Raw genomic sequence first — 26,665 nt, 5'->3', positions numbered from 1 at the left:
GCCCTTCCTCCCCCTTCGACGCCTTCCCCTCAACCCGCAAACGCACCTCCTCTTTCTCCTGTTCCGTCTTCGCAAGTCCCAACCCGCGTCCAGCCAAAGTCCCTCGCCTTTCAACAATGGGTGCTTTGAAGAGAACCGAGTCCTGCCTTTCACTCCTCGACCTTGTCGAGTCTAACCAACAACCATCACGCCCACCACCGACCCCTACTAAGGATGCGGCTGCTATCCCCTATACACGTTCACTCCAGTACCAGGCCGACCAACGCGCTGCTCGCCGCAAGCTGAACACAAGTAAACAGGCGGGGGACAGCTCGATTGCATTCCCTGCTCCCCCTGCCGTGCCACCACGCCGAATCCCCTCGCAGCAATCACAATCTCCAGCACCACGCCCCTCTTCCAACACCCGCTCATCACGCTCTCGGAACATCAACACTGTTGTGATCTCCAACGCGTCCTCCTCAACGCGGCGGAATGTTCCACCATCAAAGGTCATCCTACCGTCAGCCAAGAATCTACATGCCGTGGCTGTCTATTCGACACAGCGAACGTCATCGCCTTTGGCCCCTGTGCAGACTGTGCTCCCTGATCGACCCATATTCCCCCGGTCAAGAACGGAACCTGACCTCTACAAGAAAGCCCTCATCGGAAGGATGAAGACTACGGACCAAGGCAGACGGGTATTGCGAATGGGCCCGCGACTGGCAATCTCAGTGTGGATGGCGACGCAAGATTTGGAGAAGATGGTGCAGGATACGATACAGCGGGAGCGGGACCTTGACATCATCATGGGTGACTCGCAGGATGCACCTGAGCCAACCCCGTGTCCGGTCCCTGCCCGCAACGAGTCCCAACCGGCGCCACCAGTGCTTACCAACTCATGGGTTGTCGTCAAACCCAGCGAAGATTGGGAGATGGTCGACTGCTCGGCTTGATTGACTCGACCATCGTGATGTCGCGCTTAACCTTGTGAAAGGGTGCGACCTATCGAAGCGCCTCCATACTCGCCGCGACTGGTCTCGATCCGAACCCCTCGCTCGTTTCATGATTTCAACGACCTTTCTCGCACTCCGCTATCTAACTTATCGTCTCCACACACTTCGCTTTTCTTTCTCCTGTTCTCACTTTACCCTGGAAACGGTTGTACCATTATCTTTCGCCATTCGCTTTGTTGTTGTACAAGCAGCTGTTGTGTTTCTATCCTGTTGTTTGTGGACGGACGGTTTCTCTGTTGTATCGCCTCTGATTTTTTGATCCACCGATTGTTGGATTTTCATGGATCCATCGCCCTTTGCTACTCTATTGGCTACCTTTAGCATGCATATGTACTTCTATCCGCACATCACCATCAACCATCTTTCTTCGAGTTCATCCCTACTCTATACATGTAGCTCTTCCGGATAGTTTCGCTTTTGTTTCATCTCTCCGTGGGCATCTCGCTGGTGTTAAATAAATACTAGTGGGTTTAATCAATTTACAGTAGTATCTATGCTGGAATCAAAATTCGCTTTTCTGATTATCTTTCCTCTTTCTGAGTATAGCTTGAGAGCGATTGGGACTCTGTTGCGAGGTAGACGGGTTGGTGTGCCCTTTGAAATTCCTGCTGCGGTCTTGTTGTGATCTTAGAAGGACATCTCTCCCCGTTGGAAAATGGTTTCGAAGGCGATAATCAGCGAAGTCTGAAAACATGCCGACCATGGGTGCCTAAACCCACTTTGCTACTCGGTGTATAGAGGGAGAAGCGATATGAGCCAATATAGGGTATCTGTGTGTGTCATTCAGTTGGTTTCCTGGTTACGCTGTGTTAGAACGAAAATCGTGATGTCTAAGCAAGCTCGGAATGAGCTATAAAGAGGTACTTGCTAATTAACGGAGCTGTATACTCCGTGCTCACCGAGTGGGTGAAGAATCAGATGATGGGGGGCGGTGATTTGGGAACGTTGTGTGCGCATGAGGCGGTTCTCTTGTCAGGTGGGGTGGATAAGTTATAATTATGTTGCTCTTCTGCAATCAATATGGAGTCCATTCTGTACGAGGTACCATTGGCAGTGGGACAAGCCAGATCAGCGCTTAACAGCATCGTTCTATTGAGCTGACTCGGACACTGATGAACAGAGGCACCTGCGACCCCGCCACCACATTGCTGATCACAGCGACCTCAGAATTATGCTTCTCCCTTCATCGAAGTAGCTCTCATAGTACTAGTCGTCGCCAGAAAGCACCAAGAGACACATACTTTTGTCACTGACCTGGTGAGGTGCCATGAACCAGGTCAATTCCTCAATTCGAAGTCAAGCTGTACATGTTGGTCTGGCAGCCATCTTCCGAAGTTAAAGCATATCCCCCCAAGCCCCTTACCGAACCAATTAAGCATTTAACTTCTGTCAGGGCGTGATCCCGAGACGCGTGTGGAGTGTCAAGGTTGCCCGCCTAGTCCCCGCCTTCGCGATTCTTGTCTTTCCAAAACCAGGGTACACGAGGCTTGCTAATTTTACTCCATGCCAATTGTGGAGTGCTGGAGGACGCTGGTGTGAAGTACTGTTTAGGCGTTGTCAGAGACCATATGGGCCTCGAAGGAACTGAGAAGAGGTACCTCAGTTTAGTATCGTGATAAGCAATCGAAGTGGTAAGAGTAAGGGTGAGTCTTGAGGCATCCTGTTACGTGTCTGATGTGCGATATCGAACAGCTGCTATGATTAGTGGGCTGTGTGCTGCTGTGTGGCCTTGGTGTCTGGCGCAGAGGAACGCTCAGGGGCATCCGACCAAATGTGGAAGCGGTGATTCCAAATGGGCTTGTTGGCTTTAGGGCAGGTTCGCCGTTGGCGGGAAAGGTACAGATAGGTACCATCGCGATGGGCGTGTGCCTATTTTTCGTAAGATTGACTATATAGTACAACGATAAGGCTTTCATGACAGTCAGCCCATTCCAATGAACGAAAGCGCCTGGGAAAAAATCGACATACCCAAGCCCGTGGAGGAGGAGAGGTCTCGGCTATCGGGATGATATCGATCGTGGTTCGCGCATGCTAAAGGACACTTCTAGCTCACAATATGTACCTAACAGTCAGGCCTACTGTAAGCCACTGGTATCCATGAGAATACTGAAGACGAAGCGAAGCCCACCCGAGGGATATCCGATACGCAGCTGTTTCAAGCGTGCTCCACAGGAGAGCGCCCGTCTGCCTTAGCACTCGATGGCGCTTCTTAGCTCTCCACTCAGCTTGATGACAATGGAGAGCAGTCAGGTTAGAGCCCTAGAATTGGCGTTTGAGGTAAGTATGTACCGACGACATCGCGATTTGTTGACATTCCAGGGATGATTGATACATAGCGCTAATCTTAGGGATGCGCTACATCGGCGGAGCGCCCGGAGTTCACCCTGCTTCACTGGAAGAGGGAGCTACCTGTCTGATATTTCAGGGCAGAGTGCGTACCACTGGATTGCAGGATGGTCGGGCTTCAGGAGGGTGGACTTAGGCTGCCACTGATTCTCGTACCAATTTCTTGCTTAGAAGGAGAAATGAGAGCAGCAACGGCCCTTGTGAACAGAGTTAGGGAAGCACTCGCGGGCCTCTCGGATGCGATGAAGCGTTTGATGATATCAACAGCAAATCAACAGACGAATTCATTTCTTTGATAAATCAGTTCAAATGATTTCGAGATGTTACAGCATCAAACGAGCTGCGGTGAGAGCTGCGGTATACTACGATGGAATTGCGATGACTTGCAAGAGGATTACTTGGCCAAATTGAGGAGGAAGTCGAGGAATCGTTCTGAGTCGGATGATTGATCCGAGTTCCCAATTCCAACTTTGCAGTACATTACAGTATAACTCGAAGCTCTAGAGTACAGTGTAACTCGATAAAAGCATCCCCTGGCTCCAATAATAACACAGATGACAGGCAGCTTTGAAGGAAAGAGCTTACTGGTGGCTGGTCGGCACCTTGCCCAGGAAATAGGGGTATTGCGCGCCGTGGGAACTCGACATCGAGCGGAGAGCACGAGTTGCGTGGCTGGGTCGCTGATTTACTCCAATCCTCCCATGATCCATTCAATACATCATCCCTACACTACAAACAGACTCGTGCTATGCCTCGCCTTCGGAGACCCTATACTTTCGGTGCAATATCGCTTAACCCTACGGCCGCTCAAGAGAATGGAAGCTCATAGAACTTTGGGACTTTAGTCGACGGTATAAGCCTTGATACCGGCTAGGTTCAACACATGACATTGGCCATGAATCCATCAACGTTCTGGCCAGTTTCCAGTAGCTCATGATCCCATATGCCGTAGTTCTTGAACACCCGTGGATTGGAGGTGTCAATGTCTTGTGAGTACTCCCTTGTCTCATGGGTTTGGGGTCGCATTTGGTTCACAACATACGAAAAAACATCCAGTCGGTCGGACCAGGTGCTCCGGTTGCTGGCGCTTCTTGGCCACGATGGGAGAACAGAACTTCGAGAAGATTCTGACTGACAGCCTTGAATACCTCTGGGTCGGGACGCATCTGCTAAAAAAGCGTAAACACGACCGTTTTATGTAAAATGTTCGTAAAATGGCGTCTAAACACCCACAAAGACGTGATCCTCGTGGCCAGGGATATAGGGGTCTCGGCGTTGCCAGTACTTGAAGCCCAGCCAACTGACGCTCAGTCGATTCAGGGATTTAGGGATTCAGGTGAAGGATTTCTGCTTCTTTTCATCACAAAGGGATGCCATTAAACATACGGATCATCGCCAGCAGGCAAGGCTAACGAGCACCTTCGTGTATCCTCAGCGGTAAATAGAGTCAAAGGTCGATGAATATCTTTCTCCAATAGGAACCCACCTTTCAATCAGCTTCTCAAATTAAAAGCGCCCGGGATTAAAAGGGTGCCCTCAACAGGGAGAAACTTTGGAATTCGACACTTTTCCCTCAACTACTCCCCTTCCTTCCTGTCCCACCACTATGGCTGAACCTATCTCAAAGGTTGTCGACGAGGAAACTCCTCTTCTTGACAAGAGGAAGGGAGGGAGGACTCGAACTCCATTGCCCAAGCTACAAATTTCTATCATCCTCATTCTCCAAATCTGCGAACCAATAACCAGTCTCTCAATACTCCCATACATAAATCAAGTGTGTGTCTTCCCTTTTGCAAGTTCGGTGTCGTTGTTGACGCTCGGTCGTCTGTCTCTAGCTCATAAACGAGCTTGGAATCACTGGAGGGGATGAAAAAAAGGTTGGCTATTATGCCGGATTGATCGTAGGTCTCCGCTCGTTTCTACCCCTTTCGCTCGCTTATCGCTGCTACAAGGAATCCCTTTTCTTTGTGACCGAGGCTATGACAGTCTTGCAGTGGAGCAGGATATCTGACCATGTGGGACGGAAACCCGTGCTTCTTGTTGGTTTGGTGGGGACCTTCCTGTCTATGCTAGCCTTCGGTTTATCCAAGACGTTCTGGGGACTAGTCATTAGGTGCGCGAGACGTGCGTCATATGGCGTTTTTATCTTACTAACTATACCATCCAGTCGCTGCTTGACTGGGCTTTTAAACGGGAATATAGGTGCGTCTTCGTTCCTCGAGTCTTCGCAAACCTTTGTTTCGAGACGGGATTTCTAAATCGGGATTGGCAGGCGTCATGAAGAGCGTGATGGGTGAATTAACGGATTCAACCAACAGGGCGGAAGGATTCGCGCTTATGCCCGTTGTTTGGGCTACCGGAGCTACTTTGGGGTAAGAAGCACTGTCCATTTGATGCCGCAACTTTGAGCTTATGGCTTCACCTTGCTCAGTCCTCTGATGGGCGGTGCTCTGTCGCACCCGCACCAACGCTTCCCGAAGCTGTTTGGCGCTTCTTTCTGGAGGGAGTATCCGTATTTCCTGCCATGTGCTGCGACAGCAAGCTTCGTCTTATTCTCGTTTTTCCTTGCCCTCTTCCTATTTAAAGAGGTGAGTCCTCAACTAGCCATCACAGATTTAAGCTTTTAACGCTAACCGTCTTCCCGGGTGTCGGTTAGACTGCCCCGACGCGAAGGGGAACCCGCAAACGCGTCGTATCAGACGCCTCAGAAGTGACCTTGGTCCATTCGGATAGATCAGCGAACGATGGACCCCTGCCTCTTCGCGATCTTCTCGTTTATCCCGTTGTTCTCTCAGTGTCGAATTATGTCTCTCTCGCCTTTCTCAACATCTGTGTCAACGCACTATTGCCTCTTTTCTTTGCTATGCCGATAGACATAGGAGGTCTGGGGCTCCTTCCTCCCACAATTGGCGTTACGATGGGAATATACGGAGCGGGATGTGGGATCTTTCAAGGTCTCTTCTTTGCGCAAATAGTGCGCCACTTCGGAGCTCGCAATGTCTTCATTTTTGGAATGTCTTCGTTCATTCCTGTCTTCCTGCTGTTCCCGATAATTAGTACCGTTGCAAAGCAGAATGGTCTCTGTCTGCTTGTCTGGGTGTTGACTGCTGCTCTACTCGCATTGATGGCGCTCATGGATATGGCATACGGTACGTTACTCGACGTGTTCAGTGCCCGGAGTCCACGCTGACACAGTCACTGCTGCCTTCCAGGCTGTATCTTCATGTATATCACCGCGTCGGCGCCAAATAAGCAGTCTCTAGGTGCCACAAACGGGCTTTCCCAGACGACTGTATCCGTCGCCCGAGCTATAGGCCCTGCGCTATCGACCTCGTTGTTCTCGTGGTCGGTGCAGAAAAACATTTTGGGTGGATACGGGGTGTATGCTATCCTCCTGGTTTTCGCCTTCCTTTCTCTTGGACTAGCCACTCGCTTGCCAATAGAGATCTGGGCGGAAGAAAATGAAACAGAACACGACTATTGATTATCCGTGTTCCCCCAAAACCAAACCCTCATTAGAGGATTCATCATCGGAATCCCTTACAACTTTAACGGATAGATTTCTTTTCGCATTTTTTGTCTCGGGTGTTATGCTGTTGTTGTATTTCCTCTCTTTCTGCGGGCTGTTGTAATTCTGACACGTCTATGTATTGAATTTTACGACCAATAGACTAGAGCTTGACTTGCAGTTCGGACGAGAAGGACCCTCCGAAGCGCCCGCCACCTTTTGATCCGCTGATCGTGGTGAGGGTTCGGGCCGCTTTGCCTCTGACAATTTTTCTTCTAAATGACTCGTCTCCTGCTTTCCAGACCCTTCCGAGGAGAGTGAAGTCAATACCCTCATGGGTTCTATGCAAATAATTGGCAGAAGCAACCGTAGGAGGAAACTATTATTCCAGTCAAGGTGAATGGTGCTGACCACGGGGAACCCTAATCGGACCCTTTTGGTTCTGCACCCGCCTGACATCGTATAAAGGATATGCCCTTGAGAGAGCTCGTTCCTCGTGGATCTTCCTCTGGTTTTCTCCCTGCCCCTCCCGAGTTGTTCGAGTCACCCTGGAAGCCGCCAACGCTATGACCACAGACGAAATTGGGATTGTTAACGTCGACGAGGAGACACCGCTCCTCCAGCAAAGGAAGGAGAGGACACGGACGCCGTTGCCTAAACTCCAGATCGGGATCGTCCTCCTGCTGCAGATGTGTGAACCTATCTGTAGTCAGTCGATCTACCCTTACATCAACGAGGTGCGTCGCGCATGTATTGACCACGATCGCGTCGCTAATGCGTCTGCAACAGCTCGTTAGTGGGCTTGAGATTATCGGTGGAGATATTCGGAAGGTTGGATATTACGCAGGTCTCATTGTAAGTGTACTGATCTTCCGAGCAGAAGGGCATTTCATAAGAAGCAACTTACGCCCCCTGCAGGAATCCCTATTCTTCGCAACTGAAGCAATAACTGTTCTACAATGGAGCAGAACGTCCGACGTGATTGGGCGAAAACCCGTCATCCTTATTGGAATGATTGGAACTATGATCTCTATGCTATTGTTCGGGCTTTCACGAACCTTTTGGACACTGGTGGTGAGGTAGGTTTAGCGTCTTGCCTCGTCAGTGAACGATAATCTCACCTTCGATGGCTTAGCCGATGCCTAACAGGACTGTTGAACGGGAACATCGGTGAGCAACGCGCCTTTTTGCTCGGACCTTTCGGAGCTCTGATCGCTCACCTTATGGTTACACGATAGGGGTTTTGAAAAGCGCGATGGGGGAGCTGACCGATTCTTCGAATCGAGCGGATGCCTTTGCCCTCATGCCAGTGGCGTGGGGCGTCGGGGCTAGTGTAGGGTAAGGCCCATACTGAACGAGCTCCGCCGCGATTGAATAGGCTTACCATATCCCTAAACATTCAGGCCACTGATTGGCGGTTCTTTCGCAAGACCCAGCGACCAATTCCCTACGCTCTTCACTGACCAGTTTTGGAAGGATTATCCTTATTTCCTGCCGTGTCTGGTGTCTGCCCTCTTCGTGGCTATCTGCGTTATCATTACGATTTTCTGGTTCAAAGAAGTAGGTTATGACTCCATGTGCAGAATGGACGTTCGACTGACCATTGCTGTCTTGTAGTGCAATCCAGTCAAATCCCAAAATGAAAAAAGGCTAGGGTCATCAGCCTCATCCGAGTCGTCGTCGGTGGCTTCCACAGCCAGCCAAGAGGGCGAGGTCCTTCCTCTCCGCAAGCTCTTGACCTTCCCCGTTGTCATTTCCATCCTCAACTATGTCGTTTTGGCCTTCCTCAACATCTCCGTGAGCGCCTTGCTCCCTCTCTTCTTCCATATGCCTATCGAGATGGGAGGTCTGGACCTCGATCCTGCGTACATCGGGTATGTCATTGGAATCTACGGTGCGGGTACCGGTCTCTTCCAGGTGCTCTTCTTCGCACCAATCGTTCGTCGATTGGGCGTCAGAAGGGCGTTCGTCTGGTCTGTCTCCACCTTTGCGCCCGTGTTCATGACCTTCCCGGTGACCAGCTTGGCTGCGAAGCAATACGGCGTCTCATGGCAGGTGTGGATACTGGTCGGCTTCTTGGTCTTCCTGCTATTCTTCATGGATACTGCATATGGTGAGTGGTTTCGCGTCTTGCTCTGCTGGATAGATATTCATAGCTTGGTAGGATGCGTCTTCATGTACGTGACAGCCTCAGCACCTAATAAGCGATCATTAGGCGCCACCAACGGCCTCTCGCAGACCACGGTGTCGCTTGCAAGGGCTATTGGTCCAGCCTTGTCGACGTCCCTCTTCTCGTTCTCCATCGAGAACAACATATTATATGGGTATGGCGTATATGCTGTACTCGCACTTCTTTCTCTCGGAGCTTTACTCTTGGCAATTCAGCTGCCGGAAAGGCTATGGGGAGAAGATGATCACGATCACGAAAATTAACGACTAGTGTATTGGAACTGCATAAAAAGGTTACGATAGTGTATAGCTCACGAATGTTGAAGCTTCAGTGCCGTTGTTTTATTCAGGCTCCCTGCCGCAAAGACGCTCCGCTGCTTGAGTAGAATGGCGAGGCTTCATTCACTGACCGGAAAGGCCGACTACCCGCTCCCAGAAGCTGATCATCACCAATCAAAAAGATGTGTGGAGAGGCGAACGAAAGATGTACTTACTCGCATCTCCTTCGAAGATCCCTGGCAGTAGTAATTGCCTCGATCTGAGGTGCGTCTCCCGCTTCGGTACTGTTGAACAGTAATTCGACTGGGTTTGATGAGGACCACCGTCTCCACTCTGGCGTGGTCTCAGGGTCTCTTCTTGCGTTGGGATCACCTGTCATCACAAAGCTCAGAAAGGCCTCGGAGAAAGCTTTGCGAAACTCGAGGTTGTTCCAAGCCGGAAGTCCATTTCTAGAAATGCTCAACTTGTTAACTAAGTGCATTGGTACGAAGGAGGATCGGGCGCACGAGGGATAATAATAGGCGACATCGCCTGCATGGTTTGCGGGGGGCACTGCAAAGTGACCCTATCTCAAAAATTAGATTCGGACTTGCGAGGATGGCGAAAATGCGAACCTTATACGAAGGTCCTTTGAAGGCCTCGAGCAGGAAGTACGTAGGGCATGTGAAGATGGCTATTTCGGGATGATCAACCTTCCTTCTCAAGCACGTATCGAGCAAGTCTCACATTCTCCCATGATGGCGCTGGCTTTGTCGTAGTCCGAGCTGAATGACCTGTATACAATAGCCGCAGCTGAAGCCTGACTGGGTCCAAATAAAGGGAACAGCTGTGACGCGTAATTCTCTGTCTCAAGCCAAGTTGCATTCGGATTAACGAACATTCGACCCTCATGAGTGTTGGTGACAGCGAGAAGGCGTTTCTAATGTAACAGGATGAGCAGAGAGCAATGGCAACGACCTCCAAGACGTACCCCATTCAGTCGACCGCGTCTGAAAGTCACAGAAGGGCGCTCCTTAATGAAGGTCCCGTCCACTACCGGAACGAAAACAAAAGTCCCTTGGAAGCCGCTGGCACACAAGGCCGCGTTGATTTCCTGAAGAGCGCTAGCTTCCAGGCCTCTGAGGCAAGCTAAGGAATCTTCCGACGCATCACACCTGGTCACCAAGTAGACCAAGGATCAGATAAAAGTGCGGATTTTAAATAGCGGGAAACGTACCCAGAAAGTGACGCTGTCTGGTTGTAAAGGGATTCCGGCATAGCATCGTCGTAGTTATACTGGGATGGGAGAAATGTGGAACTAGTTATCGCTCCTTGGAATAGAGGAGGGGTGGTGTTCCCGCCGTTCGCAACGAGATGTTGGACCACGGATCCGGCACCTGGAAGCGGGTGAGGAAGGCGAACTAACCAAGAGCAAAAATGGTACCTGCGGACTGGCCCCAGATAGTAACCTGACGAGGGTCGCCACCGAATTTGTGAATCTAAGAACTTCAATTAGCTCAAGCTCTGGAGGGTTCTGTGAACCGTTGGAACTTACATGTCGTTGAACCCATTGTAAGGCGAATTGCTGGTCCACTGAAACAGGGTCAATTTTAGACTTTAAGAGGTTTCTTCCCGGCATCCTCACATAAACCCGCGTTCAGAACGCCGCCTTCTTTGACCTTCTTCCCAGCGAGGAAGCCAAACAAGCCAACTCGGTACTGGATCTGGACAACTACCACACCTCCATTCGCAGCTGTTATAAGGTCATTGCCGTCGTTTCCAGCACCCCCAGAGACATATCCACCGCTGAAAGCAACGGTGTTCAGTAAGCTGGATGGACTACGAAGTCAACAACCTACTTACCCGTGTATCCAAACCACGACAGGGAGTGGTTCAGATCTCTCAGCGGGTGAAGGTGTGGACCCAGGAACGTAGACACTGCGATGACACCAGAATCAGAATGGCATGCCGAACTTTACAGGGAACCAATTGCTCACTTCAGATGGAGGCAATCTTCAGACCTGTTTGGAGGATTCTGCCGTTTCTCCAGGACTTCCGCGTGCGGTCCAACGGGAAATCGGACGGTTCCATAAGGGTGTTGGGGCTGAGTACCGGCCCCGCCAGAGTAGCAATTAGGTGGGAGGGCGCGAGCATCCAAGATACCAGGAATTGGCGGAGGCGCCCTTGGTTCTCGCCAACGTAAGTCACCTAGCCGTGGTTGAAGGTCAAGCGCGTAACACAGAAACATGAAGGAGTTCACCCACCGGTCGGTGTTGCTGCATACCGGATTCCTAAGAATTGAGTGTTTCCAGTATTGGGGTTGATAAACCCTCGATAGGTAGCGTATCCGAGATCTACCGTCAACGGTGACTCGTTCGTAGGAGCCCCGATGGCGGTAATTGCCCATAGCGACACCAAGACTGTAGTAGTTGGCTTCATGGTCGAGTGGATAGCCGGGGTGAGACTGTCTGGAAACTCTTCATTTATCCCTGCGTTTTACTTCCTTCTTGAAATCGAAGCCTCATTATGTCTTGTGACTTGGGGTTGAACGGGACGTTAGCGGCGTGCCACCGAGGTTCTCCCAGAGAACCGCTGTCGTAAACCGACCCAAGAACTTTCATACAGAATCAGAGGGTTACTAATGACATCGTAGCGCCTCGACGAAGATAGCATCGACGAGGTGGAAGGGATGGTGGTGGTTGAGGGTCAGATTCAAGACGCGCCTTACACCGACGCGCTCGCAAGTGTCGGGATGATGGCATCAACAGCTCTCTCCATCATTCTGAAATCTCGGAGGCATGGTAAATCGGGTGCAGAGCGATAGAAGGATAGAGAAATGAAATGATTGGAAGTACTACTGATAAGTACAAGGTAGAAATCAAAGTATATTATTACAATGCAACCTTTTCCGAATGCCTTTGGTTCCAGCACATCCTATCTACGCGATTCACGTATTCCTCCTGGACCGCATTTTCGGGAGACCGATATCCACAAGGGCCGTAAAAATCCTTCCTCAAGACATCTCGTTCCAGCAAGTAATCGTCGACCCGTGTCGCATAGTCATCGCGGTCGATGCCGCAGTCAGCCGTGGGTCGATTGCCTTCACGAGCGTAGAACCGTTCACGAAGTTTCCGGAGTTTGATTTGTCGGTCACCATGGACGAGCGAGACAGGGCCAGAGGTTTGGGCTTGGTAGTGACGGCTCGAGAGTCTAGGAAAGTCGTACATGGGTGTCCATTCGGACTCGGAAGAAGACCGGTTGCTCATGTCCATCGCGTCCTCGTCGAACCACTCGTCGCCTGAACGTTGATGGAACGGGGAGATGGCGTCGAAAGCACATCGAGCTTCGGCGCAACAAGTAGGTAGCGGCGAGAATCGAGAGGTGAAGTCAGATGGGGTGTGGAGGACGGCCAGCTGGTTCTCAAATTCTAGTTCTTTCTCGTCGTGATGTAAACCTCGATAATTCTTGCTTTCGATTTCTCCGTCGAATGTGGCACGGTATGGAGGTGGAGTGTGGATAGGAAGAGAATCTCGCTCTGATTCAGAAGTGTTATAGTAGCCGAGTGGTGGAGTTGGGATGCGGCGGCGTCGCCTAATTGGGCTTCTACCACGTCGTACGGGAGTAGAATCTGGACATAAATTCAGTATCAACACACTATCATGCTGGTTAATTTTGAAAACATACCACAGTCATCTTCACTGGCGGAACAATCGCTCGCATTGGCGAAGTTTGAACTGGTGAAGAATCCAGACGAACACCCAGAATATCGGGAATAGCACCTCGTCGATCTGGGATGACATGACGTGCTACTCTCGCAAGTTGACCTTCGCTCGAGCATGGATGGTGGTTGAGGCAAATTTTCAACGAGGAAAGATGTTCGGGACATGATGGCTGGTCTGGTGTGATGGTTCCAGAGAGGAAGACGATCGTTTCAAACAATTCCAAAGGGATCCTTCGTAGCCTGCAAGGGGGCCTCTATTTATGCGTACTGAACGCCTTGGACTCACCTTACGTTGAAACTGAGTAGAACGAGGATTCGAGTGGGGTAGGACAAGACAGGTCTGAAAGAGTTAAGGGCCGATGGCCTCATGGAAAGGAGAACTGTCGGTTATCCCGGCTCCGTGTCAAGTTGACAACCAAACGTGGAACCGGGTCACTGGCGAGACACTTTAGAAGCCTTTGGTGTTCACAATCTCGGCGCCCTTGGAAACGAGGAGTAGCTGAGACATGGCAAGTCGAAGAGGGACACTAGTGCTGCGCTGAGATGGCGGGTTTGCAGCACCTGTTGCCTGCATCTGGACAATCTGACGCTTCGGCTACTGATACGTTGAATGGACTTTGGGCGTCTTCTCCAGGTCAAGCAGGACCTTGGCGATGGTTTGTCCTTGCGACTTGTAATCGGTGAATCTGTACCCTCCTGTCAGTGGATACTGGTGACTCGGCGGACCACAAGTGAGAACTTCAAGTTGCTGACGCAGTTTTCCCAGCAACTTCGTCTGCGAAAACCACGATGTACATACTGGACATATGCTTTCCGAAGAAAAGCTAGAGTGAGAAGTGTCGAAAGGTTCGAGTGGAGATACGACCGAGTCTCATGGGCAGTTCACACGAGCCTTGGCGCTCTACTCCGACTCGGCTGCATGCCAGGGAGTCGACGTCGGGTCATCGATGTGAACGCAAGTACCGTGGGCGGGTCTGTCCTGACGGTCTCCCGTTCCGAAAGAATAAATCAGTGACATACTGGTGTAGCAGATAGTCGATACATAGATTGCACACGACGAGATGTAACCCGCGTAAACAGCCCTCGCGATACACGTCGTCTAAGCGCAACGTGGGCCATCATATGTAGAGGGACAGTCAAAATGGTCGACGTGGGATGAGCTCATCAGACATGTAGAAAGGGTCATCCTCGAACACTTCTTCGTTGCGTGTCCGCGAAAGTCTCTCGCCGACTGCATGTTCCGCAAAGTCGCCATCAAATGAGCCCAGGGACGTCGACGGACTTGAAGGACTGTCCATCGGCTCATCCATCTGCAAGAAGGAAATGTCCTCGTCACCTTGAGGCCATCCCATCATCCGAGGCGTGAAATAGATTGGCGTCTTGACTTCTTCCGTTTCAGGGAAAGGTGAGTCGTCCGTTGGAAGCGGCGTCAAGGGTGGCATATCGTCTGACGGTTGTGAGCGAGGCTTCAACTTGGCGGGAGCGTGTCGCGTCAAATATCCTGGTGGCACCTGCGCAAAGAACGCGTTTACCTTGCCCAGCTCCGCAAAGCTCAATGCTGATGATGATTCAGGGCACATTTGCGCTGGCTTCAAGTCGACGCTTGACGATTGCCGGGATCTCTTTAAGATGCTTTTGGTCCGCCGAATGGGCGTTGCTGCGGCGAGAGGTAAATGAGAAGAGTCTTTCGTGCCTGGCGTCTTTGGAGGTATTGGGATCGGAGCGGATTTCCTTCCTACGGTGATCTCCGAATGTCTGGCGAGGCGTTAGCAGGGGAGGGAGGAGCGCTTCAAGGATGCTCACTTTGATGATGGAAGAGGAGGGGATATTGGCGCGTTCGTGGCCAACGACCTGGGATCCTTGCCGATTTCGTGTCTTCTAGAAGCGGGGATATAAACGTCAAACGGAGAACGTGAGGAACAAAACGCGTACCGTGAAGAGACGTATTCCCAAAGTTTCTTTCCTACACCCCTTTCACGTCCTTTGTCATAAAATGCAGCGTCTAGAGCAGAGATTGCAATAGACGACCCAGAGCCGTTATCTTCGTCATAGTCTATCAAAGACACAGCACTCTGGAGGTGAGTTGTGAACCCGTATGTTGACGCGTTGCTACTTTGAGTGGTCTATCGTGATATAAGCAATCAGGATGAAGGAACCAGAAATAACTTACTATGCTGCTGCTACTGGAGTTCGAACGACCGCGGGGCATGTTGACGGAAGGTCGAAGAGGGAGTGGGTGGCTAATCTTCCCAAGGCTCGGAAGGGTGTTTAACTTCTTTTTGCCTGTTTGCTTCATACTGATGGGCTGTGTCAACTGGTGAGGTAACAAACGGGAACCGAGAGGAAGATGGATAGCAAAGGGGATCATCGCCCGTCAGGAATTTATACTCGAACCACAGGAGTTCGAGAGGTGCGGCCTTCGTCGGCGCCCTCTGGAGGAGCTTTCTTCGAGAGCAAGTTCAATGGGTTTGTGGGTGGACACTTCATGGATTCAAAGGGGACATTACAACAGAGTGCCGGGGGAGCGCTTTAGGGCGACGGGCCAACGGGGTGTGGATAAAGGACACAAAGGCTCATGTCATCAAGAGTTCTCCTTTGTCCTTTGCAGTCGCAGCTACGACACCGTCTCATCCTCTGCGCACTGAGAGATTGGCGTTTGTCCAGAAACTGGAAAAAAGTTGTCCTCTAAGCCTTTGTGAACCGAAACTCAGGCGGGCTTGGAAAGTCGAAAACACACCTTTGTCATTGTATCTGGATCGCAGATACGATTCTCAAACGGACATGTCCCGCGATAGGAACAGTCTTTCTATGAGACTAAATGATTCTCAACGAGCCTCCTAGTCGTCGCCTACATTGTGTCCAAGCCGCCGTGAACCACCGTCCAAATTGCAAGGTGATGGTACGAGAACAAGAAGATGACAGGCCGACATCTCCGCAACAGGGTGCGATCAACGTGATCAATCCCAGTTCAAACGTTTTCCCAGCCCGCGATGATGAGGACCTCCTAACCTGGCTCTGCAGGTCTAATTGCTGCACTTTCTGCAGTATCTTCAGCTTGATACGACATGGAGCGCAGGATTTCAGCGCTTCAGCTTGACGATGATCACCTAGAGGAAGACATTGGCACCACGAGCCCTTACCAACCTTTACATTCCGCCTCTTCTCAAGCCAGCACGACCACGGTATCCAGCCTTGCCCCATCTGTATCGTTGAACAGGGTCGATTCTGGTCATAGCTCAAACAGCAGTTATGGCGGGACGCCGATGAAGTACTTGGATTCGTTGAACACGTTCCCGTCGACGTCCTCGACGACGTCGCTGAACGGGATCGCCTCGAGGCAACGTTCGGCACTCGGAGTGGTCAATTCACCTTCGGGGTCCACAAGTTCCCTCAATCTGCCCAAGCCCGTACGACCTTCGATGCAGTTGGCCAGATCACAAACTTTACCTCGACGTAGTGGCGACAGGAGGGTCAGGAAAGGACCAACCAACGATTTGAATCTCGACGGAACTGTGGTTCAGAAACTCCAAAGGTGGATTATGGGCATCGCTATAGGTGTGCTTTACACGAACGTATGATCCTCGAGTTGATGCTAACTCGACCTTAGTGGAGTTTGATATAGACGAGGGTCCTATAATCTCTGGAGTTTATCCCTCTCTGGAGACCCTACCGGCGGAGGAAGAGAATATGTTCGTGTTTCTCCCCTATCCGCAAGCCCAATCTGACGTAACCTCGGCAGAGCTTTCTCTGCCTTCCCGGATTCTCTACAGTTTGACCAAGGATCACAGGGACACTCGTTTCGCATTAGAGATCTCTCCGCTGGAACCCTATCAGGCAAGCGACCTGCCACTCGTGATGGCTATATCTATGGGTTTGCCCATTTCACTCAGAAGAGAGACCCGACGTCCAAACGTGGCTATCAACAGGTCGGGACCATCCTCCGTGGCCGAAGATATTCGACTGAACGTAATTAAAAGGCCTCACTCGTCCTACTCACTCAACACCAATATCCGGCCCTATACTCTTCACTAGTCTCCATACTGGGTCCTCTCTTCCAATCACACGGACTTCCAATGCTAGAATCCGCGTGTCACAACATATCCGGATGGTGAGTGCTTCTTGTGTATCAAGTGCTGAGGAAACGTTGCTAATTTCAATTCTGGAAAGCAAAGGTCGGATCCTACCCCTGGTACTACCGTAGAGCTCGGATTTTTGGGATCGGTCCTCCATGTCGAAATTCCCCATTCTATTGATGCTCAACAGCTTGCCGAGACCTCTTCATTCAATGAGAAGTATAATCCCAGATATCATGTAGGCTCACGAACATCCTGGCCTTCTTTCAACAGAGCTCTGACATTTCTCGACAGATTCTGGCCACTTCTGCTCCTTTCCATCCCCCACCACTACTTTTGTTCGAAGCTTGCCTGACCAACCTATGGTCGATATGGGAGTGTTTGGTGCTGTGTGAACCGATCCTTATCTTCGGTTCTTCACCGGCGCAAACTAGCCAGGCTGTATGGTGGCTTCGTGATTTGTTGCGACCAGTGTGTATTCTTATGGTTATCCAGTGTGCAAATCTGATTCCTTGACAGATCCCCCTGGCAGGCGACATGAGGCCTTACTTCACAATGCAAGATGGTGACCATCCGTTAATGGTCAACAAACTACCACCGAAACCTGGCCTCATTCTAGGAGTGACTAATCCTTTCTTCGAGAAGTCGTGCGCTCACTGGCCCCACGTCCTGAGCTTAGGAAGAAACACGCCGTAAGCTCAATGTTTCCATGCGGTTCCAGGCCTTTCGACTCATTTTTTGTCAGGACACCTGCTGCAGGCAATAGCCCTGCTTTGGGAGCCACGACTGGTCCACCTCCTGGATGGAGAACGAAGACACACAAGCGATACATCTCGAAGGATCGCGCTCTTCTCAAACAATTGGAAACCGCATGCAGGGGGACTGACCGCGATCGTGAGTTACATGTACCTCCTGAATCCACCCGGTCAACTTACAGGAAACTCCAGGCCTTGCTGCTTCACTAGATTTGCGAAGACACTTCTGCTCAAGGACTACCCAACTAATCACACCACTAGCAAGATACCTCAACAGTTTGATACCCACACCTCAAGAAGTGAAGAGTGCTCGCGGGCGAGGCTCAACAAACACGCTCCGGCTCAAGCCATTCAACAATGCCAACTTCCTCGCTTCGCTGAAGGCTCATGGGAGCACTCTTCCGTTCAAGTCGACCAGTCGGCGTACAGAGTTCTACGAGAGGTGCGCGGTGTCGTTTCGCTACCTTGCGCCGCACATTGCTGATATTGAATTTGACTCCCCCAGATGGCTTCGGTCACCGGCATTCGCGACTTGGCTGGTGCAACAGGAGAGCATCGTTAAAACTATTTTAAATGAATCTTTCACCCAATCTACATAATATTAATCAGGGATGAAATATTCACTAGCACTACTCGACATTAAATATTGAGATGCGCTATGTGCCTGTACTCTCAGCCTTATCAGGTCTGCCCACCGGCCATTACCTTATTAGATGGATATTTTACTCAATTTGCATAATACTAATTCGGGATGTAATGTAGTTGCATGGTGGTTTTGAGCCTTGCGATGGGTAGGCTCACCTGGGGATGGACGGAAGCTTTCTGGGGTTCGGAATTTCGGAACCAAACAATGACAAATTGCTGGATGCCGTTGAACAGCAAAATTGTTCTGAGAACCTTTCTTGATCTCCGACCACCACCATCTCCATCGCTCCATCGCCTTTTCCTCGTGCTCGCCGTTAACGACAGCGTCTAGGCTCTCCTTTGACCGTACTTTACGACCTGTAACGCGCCTGTATCTCCTTAAATCGTCCTGTAAGAGCTTTTCTCTGTCGTTGGCCACGTTTCCCCCTCAATGTATGTCATATAGATACCTTGTCCGTCGCATATACGCGCGTTTCCGGCTCTTGTTCCCAGAAACGAGAGTAGACTCTACACGAAAACGCCTGAAATCTCTGTTGTTTGTCGCTCGGCCTGTCATTAATATCGTCGTCATTTGTGTCGTTGATATACTCAAACATTGGTCTTGTGCTCATTCAAACTTGGTTCCCACCAACCGCCCTTCACCCCTTTCTTAACAGAGCATAAGGTTGCTCAGAAGGACTTGCGCACGACCCATCGTCGTATTCCTTCTACAGTGTTACAGAAACTCTTCCCAGACTTGAGTCATCAACCCAATAAACAGCAGACACCCATCTCAACCCCCCCGCTCACCCTTCGAAACCGTTTGAAGGAAAATGAATAAAGACGACTATGATTTCTACAGCGAGGAAGGCCACGATGAGGTACGTCTAATCCACTGACCACTAGCCGCATGGATTGACCGAACATTGCTCTAGCCCCAGAAGGTCCCCGCTGTCACCACCAAACCCGAACCCTTGACTGGCGATAAACGTTCTAGAGAAGACGACGATCACCATCAGCATCCGCCACCCATGTCCCGTCCCACGAGCAAGACCGACGGGTCCAACACCGGAATGAACGGTAATTATAGCTCGCAGCAACAGCAACAGTCTATGGATACCGACAGCTCGGGCGGGGTTCACGACGCTGTCTACCTTGGAGATTTGCAATGGGTCCGTACTTCTTGCCTTGTCGTAATTAAATGCATTTTGTTCTCAATTTGTTATCTTCTTTTAACAGTGGACAACGGATGAAGATTTGCGCAAGGTTGCTGCAAGTGTCGGTGTTAACATCGACTATAAAGATATAACCTTTTCCGAACACAAAGTTAATGGAAAGAGCAAAGGGTGAGCCTGATCTTCGAAGCTTTAACATTTTCGGATTCTCCATCTGATGTCATCTCGCACAGCATTGCCTATATTGAATGTCACAGTCCGCAAGCTGCAGCAACGTTGAAACAGTGGTTTGATAACAAGTGAGTCTCGAATGTCGAATGCTCCGTAAACCATGGCTGATGAACGTAGTGAATTCCAGAATCGACGAGCGACCGCAACCCTGACAAGTTCATCTCAGGGCAATCCGTTCCGAACGTTACCGAAAGGTCAGCGATATACGTCCACTGCCCAAAGGTGTGACTAACGCTTTCTGTAGATCCACCTCCAAGAGAGAATAGACCGGGCCAGGTGCGCGGAGGGTTCGTCAATAGAGGAGGTCACCTCAACGCTGGCAACCGCGGCGGTATGATGGGTGGTGGTGTCAACACACCTCCAGTACTGCCGGGCATGATGGGCGGGATGAACATGCCCAATATGCCTATGGGCCTGCCGATGGGATTGCCAGGGATGAATAACATCAATGTGGCGGCAGCGATGGCTAATATGGCTAACATGGGTGGCATGGGAATGGCTGCTGGGAACTTTGCTGGTGGGCGAGGTGGTTTCGCTGGTCGCGGCGTCGGCCATCAAGGACCGAGGGGAGGGATGATGGGTGGAGGACGCGGCGGGATGATGGGCGGAATGGGTACGAATTTTTGATCCACCTTCTTGGATAACTCCCATTCGCTTTCGAGCCGTTTACACCTCAATTATTGGATTCAATCCTCAGACACTGCATCCACGGATCTTCTCTTTATTGTTATTTTCGCCCTTTCTGTTGTATTCACCCGGCATGTTGTGCTTACTATTCTTTCTGTTCTTCTTTCGCATGTCGCCACGCTATCGCGCTCTCCACTGCCTCGATCATATTGCATGTATCAACAACCTGTATTCGCAAAATGAAACACGTGTATAACGATTCGCTTCTGCAACTTGAACCGCCAGCGGGAAGACCTCAATCGCAAGGCTATTCAAACTATTCCAGCCATCGCGAAGACGATTCGGGTTCGCGCAAACGTGCTCGCTATGACGAACGATGAAGTTTAGTGGATCAGGTCCTGGCATAAAGTTGGGGCCTGCCATATGATCATACACTCATGCTTTTGCTCAGTGGAATTAAACAGTCTATTATTGAATGGGATCTAGTTATCTATCACAGTGGTGTCGGATATTCGACCTTGTATCGTACATTGTTTCTTTTAGTTTCTTTCAGAATGGAATGAACGTGTATATGACCTACCTTCCTCATATGTGGTTTGGTCTGCTCGTCGACTGGAGGTACCATGGGGTGGTGTGGAACTGGAAAAAAAGGGACCTGGACCCATCAAAGGTGCGGGTAACGAGCAACATGGCCATTGATCGTACCGAAGGCGGATACGCGATACCTAAATTTGGAAGAAGAGCGCGGATCACTGAGAGGGGAATTTGGCGACCACTAGATCCGGGGGATCTGGTAACAAAATCACAGGAAAGGGTGGTGTTGTGTATAGATGGCTATCAGAACACAAGTATCCATTGAAGAAGTAGGAAGAATCAACTCACAGTCCTCCTCGTGTGTGTTCGAAGCGATGGGAAGCTGCTACACGACTGAGAAAGCTTTCCCATTCCGTTAGTAATCTAATCGTCGGGGAGGAAGGGGCTCACAGGTTCTCTGCCCCAACCAGCTTAGTGGCAGCGCTTAGGACGAGCCACTCCATCATAGACAATCTATCGGCACTTGCATCGAGGGCTTGAGGAGCCAAATCTACACCACTGTGCAGATGATAAATGACCGGTGACCAGACCTTTTGTTAAGTAGATCCGTAATTACAAAGTCTAAAACATACGTCGTCGTATATACTATAAGGGTCCACAACCCTCGATAAGTTAGGCCAAAACCCGCACAGCAGGTGTTTTCAATGGGCGCTTGGGGAATAGCTTGACTTTTCTATGCTTCTTTATTCCAGGCCCGTCTTTGCCGAAATAGCGCTCTGTCCCGTCGATGGACCAATTTAGAGACCCTATCGCTCAATGGTAAGTATATATCCTTCCGCCAACGACGTAAGTCTGGTCGTAGAAACATACCGACTATCCAATTCTGCAGCCCATCAACATACATTGCGACCTCCCCGTCAATCTCTGGACCCCATGAAGGGAGATTCCTCTTATCCGCCTGAAAACGTTCCATCGCCTTTTTACAAAGCTCTCCAACAAAGTTGACAGCTTCCTGAAGCGCAAAGCCCTTCTGGTGCATAACGATGGAAACCATGTTGAAGCTGTCGTGGCGAGATTGCTCCCTGTTGAAAGAGAAGATATCCTGGTACAATGGGTGAGCACAATCAATAATACCAAGCAGTAAGGAACGATCCAAGAACCATCGAAGAAACACTTACGTTCGACCAAGCAATAAGGTCATTCGAAGCATCTTCGAGCGATTGAATAATTGGGTGATTGATAACCTCGTCCGGCAAATCAATGCCAGCACAGAACTCGATGAGTGCATAACAAGGTTTACAGCCGCTGTTATTCCTTCGAATGGTGATGTAGCTCTCTAAATCGGGCAAAGTGCCATTGTTACGAGCTTGCTTTTGCGTTACTACTGATTCAAAGTAGAGCGCCAACGTTTGGATAAAGCGCTCTGTACAGCGAGGCCCAGCGGTCTTCAGGAATCGAGAAAAATATCTACGGAAAGCTCGAGTCTCGACGGTGAAATTAAAATGAAAACGACTCACGATTTCGTCATTAGTCCTGCGCGTTTATCAGTAATGAAGTTGACTGGGTCGCGCAGGGCTCGAACAGTACAATTGGCCAGCCCGTACGTGTCCTCAATGTCGAAGTCGTCTAGCCAATCGTCGGCATTGAAGAGGAAGTTCATGAAGTCGTCGCTGACTCGGAGATGGAAGGCATCGGCATCTGGGTAGCATGCAGCAGTGAGCTCGCCCGCTTTGAGTGCCATAAACGCCACTGCCCGAGGGGGCGAATAATTTGCATGGCGGAGGAACCATTGCTCGGATAGTCTCCCAACCTCGTCGCAGAGTGGGTTGACTCGAAGGGGGAATGGGCAGTCGTTGACCAGGTCGGGAAGTATGAAGGACTTGGGAAGCGCTCCCGCGGGACTTGGCATGACGCTGGACGAGGCTGAAGGAAACGAGGAAAGCCAAAGCTTTAAACAAGGATAGAGTGGCTGCAGGGCAGAAACCGTGTGACGAGAAGCGAAGTCAGCGCACCCTTGCATCTGAAGGCAGGCAAAGAACTGACAGGGATTTATATAGTTACGGAGGTTCGCCCATTTCATACAAAAGGTCCCTGGAGTAGCGAAGAAGCAGTGTAGATGAAAGCGGATGTAAGTTTCTAGAGACCGATTTGATAAGCCCAGACAGCCGGACAGGACTTCTCGCTAATTTTCCTGTAGCATTCGCTGTCCGGGACTAGTGAATTCCGGATAGAACCTGTTCTATGTGTTATCAGGATAAAGCTCGAAGATGGTTTTATAGAGGCGCCTCGTAGGCGACCTACTGTTTCTCCAGGAACGCGGGAACAGCATCAAGGAGGAAACGGCTGTTAATGACCGGAGGTGATCCTCCCAAAGATCGAGATAAGTTTTAAGCTTTGAAAGAGAACCACCAATAACACAGTCGAGCGTCGTGGCGATGAACCAGCATTGGAAGTCACCTCGTGCGATGCTTTACGTCTAGGCCATAATAATGAAGATACTTCAGCTGGAGAAGTGGGTGATGGGTTGGATCGCCTATTTGTCCCTATCGTGAAGAGGTAAGCTCGACATGGCCAACTGGTAGCAAGTAGCAACATACGAGAGTAATTTTGTTCCAGTTGCGAAATCCAACACTCAGATAGTCCACCCGCAGCGGGTGCTTAGTTGGTTCAAGGCCATGTCGGACCTGTCGTCGATACGTCCTCGAGCATCACTTCCAGGGGATCCCGGTGTGGTCAGAATTTTCAATTTGCGGACATTTCCGCTGGGCGGGATTGTTTGGTCTCAGCAGAGCATGCATATGCGCATCCTTGTAGGCCTCGCGGGAATTGGCGGTCAACAACTCAACTAGGCGCTAATTCAGTAAAAATATACTATACAAGGTAAACTGATAGGCCGTACTGGTGATAGTCTTTGCAGTGAATAACCGTTGAAAAGCCGGGATGCACAGCATCATCCAAGCCATGTTGGTGTGGGGTAGTGGACTCTGCATTCGATACCACAAAATTGGAGGATACAGTCCGATGGATGCGGGTGGAATACCTGCTCGACGACAGCGGATATAGCGTTTGTCAACCCACTTGACCCACGGGGAGCCAAGCTACAAATGATTCATTTATTATTCAGTGGCAACTGCGTTGGATAGAGAGCCTGAGAGGGGTGTCCATTCAGATGACAGTACTTATCATACCTTGTGAGCATTCGCTTCAAGAAAGACCGTTACAAGCGGTGGCCGTTCCAGTCGGATAGCGGAATGTAGTAGGTATTAGTTTCTAGTGTCAAAGGGTGACGGCGGCAGCGAGGAAAGAAGCACTCCCGTGCATGTCCACAGACTATGTGACCGGAATTTCTACGAGGAAGATGGCATAGATTAGTACTTTCCCACAAAATTAGTCAATATTGGTCACCATGGCTCGCACTGCGCAAGTAGTGAAATAGAGAACGCATCCTCACCGAAGAATTGAGTGCACCTCAAGTCAGTCTTCAGAACCCTGGTATGTTATTTAGGCTGTATGTAGCGCTAGAGAGTCCGCCCGCTTGACCAAGCTGGACTAGCTGACAAGAATTTTCATCAGGTGAGCCCGCATTATGGCGGCCTCGCCATCAACATCGCCCTTCACCCTGCGCCGCGTTCATCGACGAAGCGAAGGCGCGGGAAGACCGCCATCATCGACTTCGGGTAATTCCCGCCACCCGAGTTCGGCATCACGTGCCGAGTGATGGATGCCTTGCGAGACTCAGAAACGGCGACGGCGGCTAAAGTCTTTTGTACATCGACCACGACGTTCTCCACCGCCCCTCACAAACCATGGCAGCCGTCGTGAATAGAGTTGTATCGACGCTGAGCGACGCAGGCTCCCACCACCAACAACGAACACCACAGACCAGCTCCATCGAAGTTATTGATGTCGACCTGCTTGATGACGACGTCGGCCAGCGACCAACGGGTTCAAGGGCGCCTTCCCAGCGACATTCTCAGCCCAGGGATACTATTTCCCTGCTCGACGACGACAGTGACGATGAGGTACAAGTTATCCAAGTCCGTCGCCCCACACGACCAAGTATGCATCCTTTTTTGGTTTCTCCTAACTGGTTTCTGACCGTCTCCCAAGTCGAACGCGAAAGGCTTTTCTCGCCACCACCGCCTCAGATGCAGAGAATAGGTTCAAATCCGCCTCCAGTTCCCAGAGTTCCCAGGCGATACGCAAGCCAGACAAGTTTCGTCGGTCGCTCACGCACCGCTAGAGCCACTGCCCCTTCCGTACCACCGGTCGTTCCAGTCGATCGCGAATTCCCCTTCGAACGTCTCGCGCCCACTAGACCGCCTTCACCTCCTGTGGCAGGGCCCTCCAACGCTTCCCGTGATATTCAGGCCCCCCGCGCAGCACCACGATCCAACCATGTTCCCAGTCTTGGTTTAGGAGGGGGATTGATCGCTCACAATAGGGCAAGACTGATGGCAGAACGACGGAACCGCCCTTTCAATCCACTCCGTCGAATATATCCTCCCCCATCATACGGAGACTTCCTGGATTTCGATTTCGGCGACGACTGGGGTCGGCTTGCAGACCTGCCTGGTCCTGGCCAAAGACTTGAAGATAGATATCGCTCTCCTCTCCGTGAGCCTGAACACTATCTCCCCGGCTACACACATCCTTGCAAAGCAGAGGCAGGTTTCACATACAGCTTTGCGCCTTCATCTCCAACCGAATCGAGCCCCCCTGGGTTCCCAACCTCATCCTCATCAAATCCCATTGTTATTAAAGATGATGACGAAGAAGAAGCGAACGCAGAAACGGCTGGAGAGAGTACTAAACCTGTTACGACCCTGGTTTGTGCGCGTTGTTTAGACCTTCTGGTCCTAAACTCTGGTCTTTTCCCTTCCCAAGCCACCGAACGCCGCATCTGGGGCCTTCGTTGTGGACACCTAATCGATGGCAAATGCTTGCATGAAATTGGGCAACCACCTATGGTCCTGGATCTGAAAGGAAAAGGCAAGGCTAAAGCCGAACCAGCAACGCTCATTCCCTACGGCGAAGAACCCAACACCTCTTCCTCATCACTCCTCCAAGACGAAACCAATATCCCCCGCGAACCTTCTCCCGAAGGGAACACGATCCGTTCTCGACTGAGATCCCAGACCCAGCTTTCTTCATCGAGCTCTACCCCCGCCAACAGCCACAGAAGCCATAACCCTACCCCAAGCCATGATCCATCTACAGCTGTACCTCCTTCACCTTCTGGTTCCAGAAAGCGGAAACGAGGCGCAGCCAAGTCAGCAGCCGGCAAGAAGAACAAGGTGGAAGAAGAGTTCGAATGGCGCTGTCCCGTGCCCAACTGCGGACATTTGCATGTGAGCGTCAAGATCAATGGGGTGTGGGGTCCAGAGAAGGAGAGACAGATACCGATGAAACGAGGTGCTGCTTCGATCGCTGTGTTGAGTGAACTGGAGAAGGGCCCTAGAGGTGCAATCCCGGTATTCGCTTAACGCCGGATGGCGAATCTCGTGTGGATATGCTGTCGCTGTCGCTGACTCGTATGTGGGGTCACTTGCTTGCTTGACTGTCGGCTCTCTGCGCCTTCCATTCACATCCTCCCCTACATCTACTTGACTCGCACGTACATACACTGGAGTGGTCTTTCACATACTTAAA

General features: G+C 50.8%; 11 protein-coding genes across 11 annotated transcripts; 6 read left to right on the top strand and 5 right to left on the bottom strand.

The window, feature by feature from the left end:
- Window positions 1–116: 116 nt before the first annotated feature.
- CC1G_10058 (hypothetical protein) lies at window positions 117–1,424 on the top strand (the record flags this gene model as incomplete). Its single annotated transcript, XM_001836512.2, has 1 exon — window positions 117–1,424. One exon carries the CDS (start codon window positions 117–119, stop codon window positions 930–932), a length of 816 nt encoding a protein of 271 aa, XP_001836564.2. The 3' UTR covers window positions 933–1,424.
- Window positions 1,425–4,944: 3,520 nt separating this feature from the next.
- Window positions 4,945–6,822, top strand: CC1G_10057 (hypothetical protein; the record flags this gene model as incomplete). The annotated part of the gene is made up of 8 exons (XM_001836511.2): window positions 4,945–5,112; window positions 5,174–5,239; window positions 5,291–5,451; window positions 5,506–5,540; window positions 5,611–5,710; window positions 5,770–5,926; window positions 5,995–6,487; window positions 6,551–6,822. 8 exons carry the CDS (start codon window positions 4,945–4,947, stop codon window positions 6,820–6,822), a joined length of 1,452 nt encoding a protein of 483 aa, XP_001836563.2.
- Window positions 6,823–7,354: 532 nt separating this feature from the next.
- CC1G_10056 (major facilitator superfamily transporter) lies at window positions 7,355–9,358 on the top strand. The gene is made up of 8 exons (XM_001836510.2): window positions 7,355–7,583; window positions 7,636–7,701; window positions 7,765–7,925; window positions 7,982–8,016; window positions 8,085–8,184; window positions 8,250–8,406; window positions 8,464–8,959; window positions 9,011–9,358. The coding sequence occupies exons 1-8, from the start codon at window positions 7,413–7,415 to the stop codon at window positions 9,277–9,279; spliced, it is 1,455 nt and encodes a 484-aa protein (XP_001836562.2). The 5' UTR covers window positions 7,355–7,412; the 3' UTR covers window positions 9,280–9,358.
- Window positions 9,359–9,417: 59 nt separating this feature from the next.
- Window positions 9,418–11,712, bottom strand: CC1G_10055 (cephalosporin esterase; the record flags this gene model as incomplete). The annotated part of the gene is made up of 13 exons (XM_001836509.2): window positions 9,418–9,454; window positions 9,510–9,743; window positions 9,801–9,859; window positions 9,909–9,967; window positions 10,021–10,213; window positions 10,265–10,448; window positions 10,511–10,670; window positions 10,718–10,772; window positions 10,829–10,866; window positions 10,919–11,079; window positions 11,137–11,211; window positions 11,271–11,481; window positions 11,538–11,712. The coding sequence occupies 13 exons, from the start codon at window positions 11,710–11,712 to the stop codon at window positions 9,418–9,420; spliced, it is 1,641 nt and encodes a 546-aa protein (XP_001836561.2).
- Window positions 11,713–12,164: 452 nt separating this feature from the next.
- Window positions 12,165–13,159, bottom strand: CC1G_10054 (hypothetical protein; the record flags this gene model as incomplete). The annotated part of the gene is made up of 2 exons (XM_001836508.2): window positions 12,165–12,901; window positions 12,958–13,159. 2 exons carry the CDS (start codon window positions 13,157–13,159, stop codon window positions 12,165–12,167), a joined length of 939 nt encoding a protein of 312 aa, XP_001836560.2.
- Window positions 13,160–14,130: 971 nt separating this feature from the next.
- On the bottom strand, window positions 14,131–15,203 carry CC1G_10053 (hypothetical protein; the record flags this gene model as incomplete). The annotated part of the gene is made up of 4 exons (XM_001836507.1): window positions 14,131–14,749; window positions 14,798–14,872; window positions 14,927–15,117; window positions 15,165–15,203. 4 exons carry the CDS (start codon window positions 15,201–15,203, stop codon window positions 14,131–14,133), a joined length of 924 nt encoding a protein of 307 aa, XP_001836559.1.
- An 856-nt stretch (window positions 15,204–16,059) lies between these two features.
- CC1G_10052 (FAM116B protein) lies at window positions 16,060–18,384 on the top strand (the record flags this gene model as incomplete). Its single annotated transcript, XM_001836506.2, has 9 exons — window positions 16,060–16,549; window positions 16,602–16,865; window positions 16,972–17,102; window positions 17,162–17,305; window positions 17,362–17,538; window positions 17,587–17,759; window positions 17,813–17,961; window positions 18,005–18,264; window positions 18,328–18,384. The coding sequence occupies 9 exons, from the start codon at window positions 16,060–16,062 to the stop codon at window positions 18,382–18,384; spliced, it is 1,845 nt and encodes a 614-aa protein (XP_001836558.2).
- A 366-nt stretch (window positions 18,385–18,750) lies between these two features.
- On the top strand, window positions 18,751–20,479 carry CC1G_10051 (hypothetical protein; the record flags this gene model as incomplete). The annotated part of the gene is made up of 7 exons (XM_001836505.2): window positions 18,751–18,857; window positions 18,913–19,327; window positions 19,382–19,618; window positions 19,686–19,792; window positions 19,855–19,920; window positions 19,970–20,046; window positions 20,097–20,479. The coding sequence occupies exons 2-7, from the start codon at window positions 19,280–19,282 to the stop codon at window positions 20,477–20,479; spliced, it is 918 nt and encodes a 305-aa protein (XP_001836557.1). The 5' UTR covers window positions 18,751–18,857; window positions 18,913–19,279.
- A 1,206-nt stretch (window positions 20,480–21,685) lies between these two features.
- Window positions 21,686–22,922, bottom strand: CC1G_10050 (terpene synthase; the record flags this gene model as incomplete). Its single annotated transcript, XM_001836504.1, has 4 exons — window positions 21,686–21,819; window positions 21,884–22,115; window positions 22,192–22,480; window positions 22,531–22,922. 4 exons carry the CDS (start codon window positions 22,920–22,922, stop codon window positions 21,686–21,688), a joined length of 1,047 nt encoding a protein of 348 aa, XP_001836556.1.
- Window positions 22,923–23,721: 799 nt separating this feature from the next.
- On the bottom strand, window positions 23,722–24,212 carry CC1G_10049 (hypothetical protein; the record flags this gene model as incomplete). The annotated part of the gene is made up of 3 exons (XM_001836503.2): window positions 23,722–23,858; window positions 24,092–24,111; window positions 24,202–24,212. The coding sequence occupies 3 exons, from the start codon at window positions 24,210–24,212 to the stop codon at window positions 23,722–23,724; spliced, it is 168 nt and encodes a 55-aa protein (XP_001836555.2).
- Window positions 24,213–24,819: 607 nt separating this feature from the next.
- On the top strand, window positions 24,820–26,499 carry CC1G_10048 (hypothetical protein; the record flags this gene model as incomplete). Its single annotated transcript, XM_001836502.2, has 2 exons — window positions 24,820–25,072; window positions 25,124–26,499. 2 exons carry the CDS (start codon window positions 24,820–24,822, stop codon window positions 26,497–26,499), a joined length of 1,629 nt encoding a protein of 542 aa, XP_001836554.2.
- Between the last annotated feature and the right edge of the window lie 166 nt (window positions 26,500–26,665).

Source organism: Coprinopsis cinerea, assembly GCF_000182895.1.
Source record: "Coprinopsis cinerea okayama7#130 chromosome 4 map unlocalized cont3.4, whole genome shotgun sequence".
In the NCBI taxonomy this organism is placed as follows: domain Eukaryota; kingdom Fungi; phylum Basidiomycota; class Agaricomycetes; order Agaricales; family Psathyrellaceae; genus Coprinopsis; species Coprinopsis cinerea.
The sequence above is the reverse complement of the archived record's forward strand: the minus strand, read 5'-3'. Positions and strand labels throughout refer to the sequence as shown.

Excerpts from the sequence above, each read along its gene's own strand:
- CC1G_10056 (XM_001836510.2), top strand. The coding sequence starts at position 7,413 with ATGACCACAGACGAAATTGGGATTGTTAACGTCGACGAGGAGACACCG. Across the intron at positions 8,017-8,084 it reads ACTGTTGAACGGGAACATCG|GGGTTTTGAAAAGCGCGATG; the intron begins GTGAGCAACGCG and ends GTTACACGATAG. Across the intron at positions 8,185-8,249 it reads GGCGTCGGGGCTAGTGTAGG|GCCACTGATTGGCGGTTCTT; the intron begins GTAAGGCCCATA and ends CTAAACATTCAG.